Genomic DNA, 11,133 nt, shown 5'->3' with positions numbered 1-11,133 from the left:
TGGCATTATTCACTTTTATAACCCAACTCTCAGGGTTATCACTAGTTACCACAGCCACAGTCAAAGTTGGCTACATCGTAAAAATGTATGAAAACACAAATTTGCTTTTTGATCTTAATCTAAGGTCAGTGTTAGGCATAAGGTTAACAGTGTGGTTAAGGTTAGATTTAAAATAACTTTGATACATTTTAGAAATAGGCGGGGTTTATGACTTTGTGGTTGTGGTAACTAGCAATTGTCAGTTGTGTTATTGAGGCTCTTTTGTAGTGCTAAAGCAACCTCTGCTGGTCATCGCGGAAATAACCAGCTGCCTCTTTTCGGTATTTCCGTTTCCGTGTAAACAAAACAACATGGCAGCCACATCGGTACTGGCATGGAGATTTCGAGTTTGACTTTTATAGCTTAGCATTTCTAAACTCGACAGTATGAACGACTCAAATTGTCAGTGTGCTGCTCTACAGTTCTATTGCACAGCAGGGAACGGCATGGAGCCTTTCCTGATTCAGGAGGTGAAGACCAAACTTGCAGCCAAAGATGTGAGTAGTCAAGACATAAGTTAGTTGCAGGCTACAGTATTAGTGTAGCTAACGTTAGTAATAATGTGCAATGAATTTATTTGAAACACTAGCCAGTAAAGTAATACCGTTTATATAAAATGGTCTTCCTCTTAACTAGCTGGAAGCCAGGCCGCTGACTGCACATGCATATTGCATAGGTTGGCTGCTTGGAAAAAGCCAATCGTAAATCCTGGCTCTGTATTAATCTTTTCTTATTAACAAGTGGTAATTTCATGTTGTTGACATGATTATATGTTAGGGAATTCTTAGTTTGCACTAAATAATGTGTGTTGTTTAGGTGGATCACATCCCTGGAAAAGTGTTCTTCACCACCTCTTTTGAAATAAAGCAAGTGAGGGAGCTGAAATCTGCAGAGAGGCTGTTTCTACTTCTAAAGCGACACTCCCCCCTTTCGGCCCATACAGGTAAGCCTACCAAATAGTCTGTATGAATATTTATCCTCTGATTAATAGTATGAAGCTGCAATTAAATGGTTTGCACAGGAATATTTTTACTGTATTTATTTTTCTGTCACACTCAGCTAAAACACCATCTGGTATCCAGTCAAGGCTCATGGGTGATGGAAGTGACTGGACCAGAGCTGTGTTGTCATGGAGATGCCTGCAGAGAGACCTGATGATGAGAAGCGACTGTACCTTGAGCGTGGCCCTACCAGGGAGGAAGAGGAAGAGAGAGGAGGAGAAAGAGAGTGGTGTTGAGGGGTCAACTTGTAACGAACCAATTGGAACACAGAAGCTGGGACTAGAGGGAGAGAGACGAGAATTAGGACTACACAAGGATCACATTTCATCAACAGAAGACTCTGGAAGTGTAAACTGTGTTGCAGGGGACAAAGTTGAAGAGGAGCGTATAGAAGGCAGCCGTGACAGAAAGACATCCACAGTGTCTTTCAGAGTGAGCTGTCGGTGCAGTGGAGCCCTGTCCAGACGTTTCTCTCCCCAGGTATGCACTTTGGAGGAAAGAAGTTATTTGTCACATCTTTACTTCTTAATGGAACTTCAACCTATGAAGCAAAATGCATATAAGAACAGGTGTTTAGTCTGGTAGGTTTCAGGTTATTGTGTTTTTGTTATGAGGTGATAGAGGAATTTCTGACTCTGTCCTGTTTGATGGTGTCTGTCTGTCTAGGATCTGAGTAGGATCATTGGAACAGCGGCGAGCAGACAGCTGGGCTGGAGAGTGGACCTGAGGAAACCAGATCTGGAGGTAATATGAACCATACATGATCATCGCCCTAACATGGAGGTAATGTTAACCATACATGATCATCACCCTAACATGGAGGTAATGTTAACCATACATGATCATCACCCTAACATGGAGGTAATGTTAACCATACATGATCATCACCCTAACATGGAGGTAATGTTAACCATACATGATCATCACCCTAACATGGAGGTAATGTTAACCATACATGATCATCACCCTAACATGGAGGTAATGTTAACCATACATGATCATCACCCTAACATGGAGGTAATGTTAACCATACATGATCATCACCCTAACATGGAGGTAATGTTAACCATACATGATCATCACCCTAACATGGAGGTAATGTTAACCATACATGATCATCACCCTAACATGGAGGTAATGTTAACCATACATGATCATCACCCTAACATGGAGGTAATGTTAACCATACATGATCATCACCCTAACATGGAGGTAATGTTAACCATACATGATCATCACCCTAACATGGAGGTAATGTTAACCATACATGATCATCACCCTAACATGGAGTTAATCTGGAGGTTATATTAATTTTGCCATAACCATAATTGGATGATTACCACAACCTGTGAGGAGATTCTCATATTTCTTTGTCTGACCATGCCAAGTGTCAAAGTCTATTTAAATATTATGCAGTCAGGCATGTATACTATACTGTTAATACACTGAACAAAAATATAAACGCAACATGTAAAGTTGGAATTGAATGTTTGTTTCTCTACCATAAGCCACCTCCAGTGTCATTTTAGAGAATTTGGCAGTACGTCCAACCGGGTTTACAACCACAGACCACGTGTGACGTAGCTGTTTGCTGATGTCAACGTTGTGAACAGAGTGCCCAATGGTAGCAGTGGGGCTATGGTATGGACAGGCATAAGCTATGGTCAATGAACACAATTGCATTTTATCAATGGCAATTTGAATGCACAGAGATGCCGTGACGAGATCCTGAGTCCCATTGTCGTGCCATTCATCTGCCACCATCACCTCATGTTTCAGCAGGATAATGCATGACCCCATGTCTGTACACAAGGATCTGTACACAATTCCTGGAAGCTGAAAATATCCCAGTAACTATGTTCTTAACTCTATTTTCTTAACTGTACTGTTGGTTGAGGGCTTGTAAGTAAGCATTTCACGGTAAGGTGTTGTATTTGGCGCCTGTGACAAATCAAATTTGATTTTCTTCCATGGTCTGCATACTCACCAGACATGTCACCCATTGAGCATGTTTTGGGATGCTCTGGGTCAACAAGTACAACCGCGTGTCCCAGTTACCGCCAATATCCAGCAACTTTGCACAGCTATTGAAGAGGAGTGGGACAAAATTCCACAGACCACAATCAACAGCCTGATCAACTCTATGCGAAGGAGATTGTGTCGTGCTGCTTGAGGTGAACATTCACCCCAGTCTGAGGTCCTGAGCGCTCTGGATCAGGTTTTCATCAAGGATCTCTCTGTAGTTTGCTTCGTTCATCTTTAGTTTGCTCCGATCATCTCGATCCTGACTAGTCTCCCAGTCCCTGCCCCTGAAATACATCCCAACAGCATGATGCTGCCACCACCATGCTTCACCATAGGGATGGTGCCAGGTTTCCTCCAGGTGTGACGCTTTGCATTCAGGCCAAAGAGTTCAATCTTGCTTTCATCAGACTGGACAATCTTGTTTCTCATGGTCTGAGAGTCTTTAGGTGCCTTTTGGCAAACTCCAAGCAGCTATCATGCATTTTACTGAGGAATGGCTTCCGTCTGGCCACTACCATAAAGGCCTGATTGGTGAACTGCTGCAGAGATTGTTGTCCTTCTGTAAGTTTCTCCCATCACCATAGAGAAACTCTGTAGCTCTTTCAAAGTGACCATCAGGGTTCTTGGTCACCTCCCTGACCAAGGCCCCTCTCCCCCGATTGCTCAGTTTGGCCGTGCGGCCAGCTGTATGAAGACTCTTGGTGGCTCCAAACTACTTCCATTTAAGAATGATGGAGGCCAATGTGTTCTTGCGGACCTTCAATACTGCAGAAATGTTTTGGTACCCTTCCCCAGATCTGTGCCTGGACACAATCTTTTCTCGGAGCTCTATGGACAATTCCTTCGACCTCATGGCTTGGTTTTTGCTCTGACATGCATTGTCAACTGTGGGACCTTATATAGACAGGTTTGTGCCTTTTTGAAATCGTTGTTCGATCAATTGAATTTACCACAGGTGGACTCCAATCAAGTTGTAGAAACATCTCAAGGATGATCAATGGAAACAGGATGCACCTGAGCTCAATTTCGAGTCTCATAGCTAAAGGTCTGAATACTTATATAAATACGTTTTGTTTTGTTTTTATAAATTTGCAAAAATGTCTAAAAACCTGTTTTCGCTTTGTCATTGTGGGGTATTGTGTGAAGGTAATTAATTTAATCAAATTAGAATAATACTGTAACGTAACAAAATGTGGAAAAAGTCAAGGGGTCAGAATACTTTCTGAATGCACTGTATATCATGTGTTTCCTCTGTAGGTGAATGTGTATATGAGTGATGACCACTGTGTCCTCGGGATACCTCTCCTCAGGTTGGTGACATGATCAGAACCTGTTCTTGCCCTCTGTGTCGACAACTGTATTCAATGTCTATTTCCTTCTGGATATCTCTTCTGGTTGACTATGTCTAATAGTGTATGCTTCCCTCTTTCTCGCCAGGCTTCCTTTAGCCAACCGGAGTTATATGAAGACTACTGGGCTGAGATCCACTATAGCCTGGGCCATGGCCTCTCTGTCAGACATCAAGGTACTGTAGCTACCTCGTGGCACGGAAGGAGTTCCTCTCTCCAGCTCACGTGTTTGGTCTCATCTTCCTCTCTTTGATGTTTGGTTGTGTTCTGAGGTTCTGTGCTAACATCAAAAGGACCAAATATTTAGTTCTCTTCTCACACCGTCGCTTGGCCTGGTGTGTTCTGAATGTATTCTCTCTCTTCTCTCAACCAGCCTGGCTCTTGTGTGATCGACCCGATGTGTGGAGTGGGAACTATTCTACTGGAAGCTGCACATGAATATCAGGTGAGTCTTCTGAGGGAACCTTTTATATTGATCCCATTTGAATTTTATGTCATGTGGGATGCTTGTGTTAGCTTTTTGATGTGAATGTAGTTAGGGGATGTAATTGACAGAAAAGAGTTGTAAACATGCTGATCCTTTTTTAATTCCATTACATTTTGTATAATTCCACTTAAATATATGTTGTTTTGTTCAGAAATTCATAGTGTTTTTTTCTCCAAACAGGATGCCTTTTTCCTGGGTCTGGACATTGATGAGTCTCAGTTGGTGAAAGCTGATCAGAATGTGGAGTTTGCAAAGTTTGGGGATAGGGTGCAGCTGCTGCAGGCATCATCCAAGGGTAGGAATGCCAATCCACTACACATGAGTTATTGTGAAGTATGCCGTTTATGACCATTTCTCATGTATGACTTCATAAAAATGTGCTTAATTCTGACGTATGTACTGTAGATCAAAGTAGGTGTTTTAATACATGTAGCAGTTGTCCCTGATATACTGTAGGCATTATGGTATTTGTTTACCCACAATGCAGTAAATGATTCTGCATGATTTCCTGATTTAATTCATTCCTCCTCGTTTTCCTCCTTTCTGTGAAGAGATTCCACTGCCTTCCTGTAGTGTGGATGTCGTTGTCTGTGACGTCCCTTTTGGGAAGAAGTTTGGCACCAAGACTGACATGGCTGCCTCTCTTCCAGTGATTGTGAGAGAGATGGAAAGGTATTGTATTTAGCTAACTGTAGTATCACGTATCCCAATTTCATAATTGCTCAAATAAACATTCAGGATACAGCAAAAGTTGAGAAAGGAATTGCTTATTGATTGATTTATATTAATCAATCAAACATGCATGTTTTTTCAGAGTTCTCCGTGTGGGTGGGACCCTGGTTTTGCTGCTTAGTCCCCAGCTCTCCTGCCTGCTGAAGAAAAGCATGACCCCCAGACCAGTAACCTCACACACCCAGGGAGAGGGGACTGGGGTGGGATTAGGAGGTGATGTGGACCCCTCCCATACCCCAAGCCTTTTCCCCTCACTGCAGCCCCTAAGCTACCACAGAGTGAGCCTGGGAGCTATAGACGCTCTTATTCACAAGTATGTCAAGATAGTGACTGCTACTACCACACTCAGTGGACCTGACTGTATACACACACTCAACCCCTGCATAGTGGAGCCTGACTGTATACACACACTCAACCCCTGCATAGTGGAGCCTGAGTGAGACTTTTTAGGAGCTGGATACACTGGATTCAAGAAACATTCACACACACTTCAAAGACAATACCACCTGTGAAACACAGAAAACCACTGTATCAATTTGGCATGGTTAGAATTTTACCAACGTGTACTGTACTACCACAAAATGAAGAAAAATGCATAAATGTCATAGAATATCAAACCCAATTTTGTTACTACTTTTATTCTATAATTCCAATTACTTTGTTAATGGTGGAAGGAAATAATGCATAGTTCTTGAGTTCCTCAGTTTCACTTCACAGGAGTCTGAAATTCTGCAGCTCTATTTACCCAATCAGACCACAACTCACATCCAACAATTATACACTGTCTGGGATTAGATTACAGAATACATCCACTGAGACTAAGGTAAATACACTCAGCTTAGGTTCCACTGGGAGGATCAAGGGTTGATATCCATTGATGGGGGGGATGTTGACTTGGATTTAGGTGCGTATGCACAGGGGTTTGGTATGTGTCATTGATAAGAGGATTAATGAATATCCACAGATGGATGTGCTTACAATTTTGGTTAGAAATCTGCTATTCTAAGTATATTCTGCTTGATCCATTATGGTCAGAGTACATATCAATGTCAGTTTGAGCCACATCTTTCTATAAATTCTATCCTCTTTTCTATAGTTTTTTTTCCTTTCAAATAAATTTCTATCATTTGATGACACGTCAAGGCCTCTGTTTTCCCACCAGTGATTTGACAGTTACTTGCATGACACTGAATTCTGATCACACATAGAAAATATAATGTGGAAATGTAGCAGTAGGCTGAATCACAGACATAATTGCATAAAGGCCCCAGACAAAGCCTGAATGCAGGGGTGTAGCTAACATTGATGGTTCAATACTTCCATAATTCCAGGATGTTTTGCTCCATGGAGGTAACCTAGATTTAGATGCAGGGTCTAGTAGAAGCACAGAAGGGTTTTCACCCTGAAAACGTAGGAGTCAATGTTAGTCCCAGGCGCCTGCTGCAGCAGTGTCAGCCAGATGTCTGGGGATGGGCTTGGTCAGCAGACTGTTGCTGCGGCTCAGAGTTGATGTGAAAGATGCAGTAAGAGGGGTATCTGACACAGTAAAGGGGGGTGTCCGACACAGTAAAGGGGGGTGTCGGACACAGACATTAGACTCTTTCTTCCTACAAGCACTTGCTGCAGCTCAGTGTGTGTGTAACACACAGCAAAGTGTATATCAAACGCCACACGGTGTGTGTCAGACACCGGCGTTGGGGGCAGCCTTGCCCTGCTGGGCTTTGCTGCTGCTACAGCTGAGGATGGGGAAGGTGGTGCACAGGCATCCAGACGCCACCGTCAGCCCCAGACTGAGCCAGGCACAGAAGCTGGACCAGCTGTAGCCATGCTCCACGTCAGCAGGCAGCCCGTAGATGAAGGGAGGGACCCTGGCTAGGTCGTAGGACACGTTGGCCGCGTAGGTACACAGGGAGATGGTGCTGAAGATCCCTTAGAAGGAAGAGGGACCGCAAAGAGAGGAGGAGAATGTGAGAGACAAATCAGTTGTTTAAGAAAACGAACTATCACAATCAGGTGATTTTTTGGGAGGGGGGGGGGGTGTAACAGTACCTGCCATGAGAAAGAGCAGCCCAGAGACGTGCTGAGTGAGAGACTTCTCCCAGGCGAAGCTGACAGACGCCACGATGCAGCCACACAACAGAACGGCTGCCGCCATGCCTAGAAACCCTGCTGTGATCCGCCGCAGGTCTGACATCAGGAAGAGGAGGATGAGCACACACTTTCCCTCTCTGTAACCCCTCTCTTTTCTAGTGTCAGCTAAATGTAATTCATGTAAATTAATATATGCCCTCCTTTTGAATGGAAGGTAGTAGGAGAGTAATAGGATGTCTGAATGAATCAGGCCCATCAGGGAACCTCCTTCATAATGAGAAAATGATCTTACGTAAGAGGTGCCACTCGTCCTGCTGGATGGTGCGGGTCAGGTTGAGAGGGATGTTGCGGAGCCGTATGGGCTGGGAGAAATGGTACTTGATGATGGTGCATCGCTGGGCTATACCTGCACAGAGACATAACTTGTGTGAAGCTAATGTGTATCAGGTTAAGGCCAAAATATAGAAAAGGGCAAGTGTTTCTCAAGGCCAGTTGTGTTGAGAAAAGCTGTAGTCATTCATTAAGTAGACTCCCCTGTTTCTAGACTGTATAAAGCCCAAGGGGTCTACTTTCACTTTCATGCCATGATTTATTCTAGCATCTTAACTCTATATAATTAGTTGCTATAGTATAGTCACATACACGTTAAGGTTTACTTTGATATGCAGACCCACATGTCATGTGAACAGACTTCATAATAGGGTTTTAGAGGCTGTAAGTTAGAATTTTACCCACAAGATGGCAGATTTTACTTCCTCTAGACTAGTAAAAGCCAAACGTGGAAATGCCGCACCAACCCAAATAGGTCTACTACATCTCTGATAACTAACATGTTTTGGAGTGATGTGTACTGAACAACAATATAAACGAAACATGTAAAGTGTTGCTACCATGTTTCATGAACTGAAATAAAAGATCCCAGAAATGTTCCATATGCACAAAAAGCTTATTTCTCTCACATGTTGTGGACACATTTGTTTACATCCCTGTTAGTGAGCATTTCATCTTTGCCAAGATAATCCATCCACCTGACAGGTGTGGCATATCAAGAAGTTGATTAAACAGCATGATCATTACACAGGTTCACCTTGTGCTGGGGACAATAAAAGGTCACAAAAGAATGTGCAGTTTTGTAACACAACACAATGCCGCCAATGTCTCAAGTTTTGAGGAAACGTGCTATTGACTTGCTGACTGCAAGACAGTCCACCAGAGCTGTTGCCAGAGAATTGAATGCTATTTTCTTTATCATACGCTGCCTCCAACGACATTTTATTGAATTTGGCAGTACGTTCAACCAGACTCACAACCGCAGATCACGTGTAACCACATCTGCCCAGGACCTCCACATCAGGCTTCTTCACCTGTGAGATCGTCTGAGACAGCTACCCGGACTGCTGATGAAAATGAGGGGTATTTCTGTCTGTAATATATCCCTTTGTGGGAAAAACTATTTCTGATTGGCTGGGCCTGGCTCCCAAGTGGTGAGGGTGTGTGCCCTCCCAGGCCCACCCATGGCTACACCCCTGCCCAGTCATGTGAAATCCATAGATTAGGGCCTCATTCATTTATTTCAATTGACTGATTTCCCTATATTAACTGTAACTCAGTAGAATTGTTGCATTAAGTATGGCAGGGATCTGACCTGCTCCCCTTCTGCAAACTATATACCAATATTACAAAAAGTTGGCCTACTGACATTTCCATTGTCACTATATTAATTGGTATACTACATTTTTATTTGAGAACCCTAGCTGACCAAACTCAAATCCACGATTTCGAGCTTTTGAGCAAGTTTCCAATTGATTGAGTTCAGAGCATGTTATGTACAGAAGGCGCCCGTTAATCTATTCACATATATTAATATTGATATCACGTTCTATCCTCATGCAAATGATATGGATCATAGAAATATAATGTATATTGAACACATCCAACACTTCCTAGAATGCCTTTTGTGTCAGGTCAGATTTCTGACAGATGCAGTCTGAAACTAATCAGATCAGAGAGCTTCTCTGAGGTCTGTATGGTGGACACACTCCACCACGCATGCAACCTGTCTACACACATAGGCCATAGTGGTTATCCGAATTAATAGATTTGTTATGGACACAAATATACACAACCATGGCTTACAGATGGGCTAGACCCACACAGAATCTCCGAGGACAACATGATAGTTTAAAACATGTTTTGAAGCTATACATCGTTTGTTTACATACACTGAAATTACAACAAAAACAACTACATTTTGGGTTATAATGTGTTTAAGTCAGTTGTAGCCTACTAAACTCTTTTCTTCAAGGATCAATGGATGTATTCTATCATTAATTGAAATGACCATTGAACAGCATTAAATGCATTTACAAATAGGCCTACTATTTCTTTCAGGAAAGTTATAGGCCTATATATTGGGTCAGATGTTAAGTAATATCTCCAAGGGATGCGGTTTCACTGCACCGCACTGGGCCCGGGGTCAAATTCCCCACAGCATCTCTTACCCTTGGATATGAGGTTGTCGATGTCCTTGTCCTTTCCTAGATAATAACATTTCCTCCAAAGTCCAGAGTAAGTGGAGAAAATAGGGCGCCCGCATTCCGTTTCTAAAATTCCCATTCCCAAAATGGACCTCCAGTTTTCCAGGAGCTCCTCTCTACTCCCGACGTGGATCGCTCGGAGCAGCGCCTGGTTCCTCCGAGGATTGCTGCTGTCCATCAGGGGCAGGTGATAGATGGGCATCAACCGGTTCTTGTGTTCGTTGGCGTCCGGCCCGAACTGGTCGCAGTTCTGCCTGTGCCGTGTGGTGTCCGTCTCGTACCAGTGGTCAGTCATGATAGCGGTGATGAGAAGCACCAGTGACGCCAGGCTCATGGACAAACTGATAGCTGTCACCAAGGTCTGTTTCTCCATCCTTCGGTCATCAACATTTGAAGAGTTGGTCAAGGAAGCATCTGTCACTCCGTCCACTTCCCTCCTCCTAATCAACACGGGTGTGCAGGGCTTCATCCTGTCCTACATGATGCCGAAAAGGCTGTAAAGTCCTGGCATCTCCGGCTGGGTGCAGGCACAAGAATAACCTGACCAGTGTTCCTGCTCTCCCACGTTGTCGACTCCCTGACTTCAGTATATCCTATAAATGTGGATGAGGAGTGTGTATATCTGTAACCTGTGCGCGGCCGACTCTCTGTGTGCTGTGCTTCGGATTTCCAGTCTTGCGGGATTAAAACAGGTGCGGCGCACAGAGCGCGCGATGAAATGTCAATCATTCTGTCAGCGCAGCAGCGCGTCGCTACTAATAGAAGTCCCTGTGGCATGAGAGTCATGATAACACCACTACTACTTATTATAATATAAATATATTATAATTATTTTTAATAGCAACAATGTTTCTTGTCATTATCATAACCTA

General features: G+C 43.4%; 2 protein-coding genes across 2 annotated transcripts; one reads left to right on the top strand and one right to left on the bottom strand.

Annotated features, from left to right (window-relative positions):
* Window positions 1-350: 350 nt before the first annotated feature.
* thumpd2 (THUMP domain containing 2) lies at window positions 351-6,769 on the top strand. Its single transcript, XM_038960921.1, has 10 exons — window positions 351-536; window positions 856-982; window positions 1,099-1,520; window positions 1,707-1,784; window positions 4,323-4,375; window positions 4,503-4,590; window positions 4,788-4,859; window positions 5,082-5,196; window positions 5,453-5,573; window positions 5,716-6,769. The coding sequence occupies exons 1-10, from the start codon at window positions 426-428 to the stop codon at window positions 6,071-6,073; spliced, it is 1,545 nt and encodes a 514-aa protein (XP_038816849.1). The 5' UTR covers window positions 351-425; the 3' UTR covers window positions 6,074-6,769.
* A 545-nt stretch (window positions 6,770-7,314) lies between these two features.
* Window positions 7,315-10,634, bottom strand: LOC120017817 (transmembrane protein 178A-like). Its single transcript, XM_038960786.1, has 4 exons — window positions 10,226-10,634; window positions 8,017-8,130; window positions 7,683-7,820; window positions 7,315-7,562 (listed from the first exon to the last, which is right to left on the bottom strand). The coding sequence occupies exons 1-4, from the start codon at window positions 10,632-10,634 to the stop codon at window positions 7,315-7,317; spliced, it is 909 nt and encodes a 302-aa protein (XP_038816714.1).
* Window positions 10,635-11,133: the final 499 nt, after the last annotated feature.

The sequence above is a fragment of the Salvelinus namaycush genome, chromosome 22 (genome assembly GCF_016432855.1).
Source record: "Salvelinus namaycush isolate Seneca chromosome 22, SaNama_1.0, whole genome shotgun sequence".
NCBI classification, from domain to species: Eukaryota; Metazoa; Chordata; class Actinopteri; order Salmoniformes; family Salmonidae; genus Salvelinus; species Salvelinus namaycush.
Note: the sequence above shows the minus strand (reverse complement) of the source record. Positions and strands in the feature narration are given on the sequence as shown.

Bases quoted from the DNA above. Each gene is read 5' to 3' on its own strand.
- LOC120017817 (XM_038960786.1), bottom strand. From the start codon at position 10,634: ATGGAGAAACAGACCTTGGTGACAGCTATCAGTTTGTCCATGAGCCTG. The intron at 8,131-10,225 runs GTAAGAGATGCT...GTCTCTGTGCAG, and splicing joins CGACAACCTCATATCCAAGG to GTATAGCCCAGCGATGCACC. The intron at 7,563-7,682 runs GTACTGTTACAC...CTTCCTTCTAAG, and splicing joins GCTGCTCTTTCTCATGGCAG to GGATCTTCAGCACCATCTCC.
- thumpd2 (XM_038960921.1), top strand. From the start codon at position 426: ATGAACGACTCAAATTGTCAGTGTGCTGCTCTACAGTTCTATTGCACA. The intron at 1,785-4,322 runs GTAATATGAACC...TTTCCTCTGTAG, and splicing joins TGAGGAAACCAGATCTGGAG to GTGAATGTGTATATGAGTGA. The intron at 5,197-5,452 runs GTAGGAATGCCA...CTTTCTGTGAAG, and splicing joins GCTGCAGGCATCATCCAAGG to AGATTCCACTGCCTTCCTGT.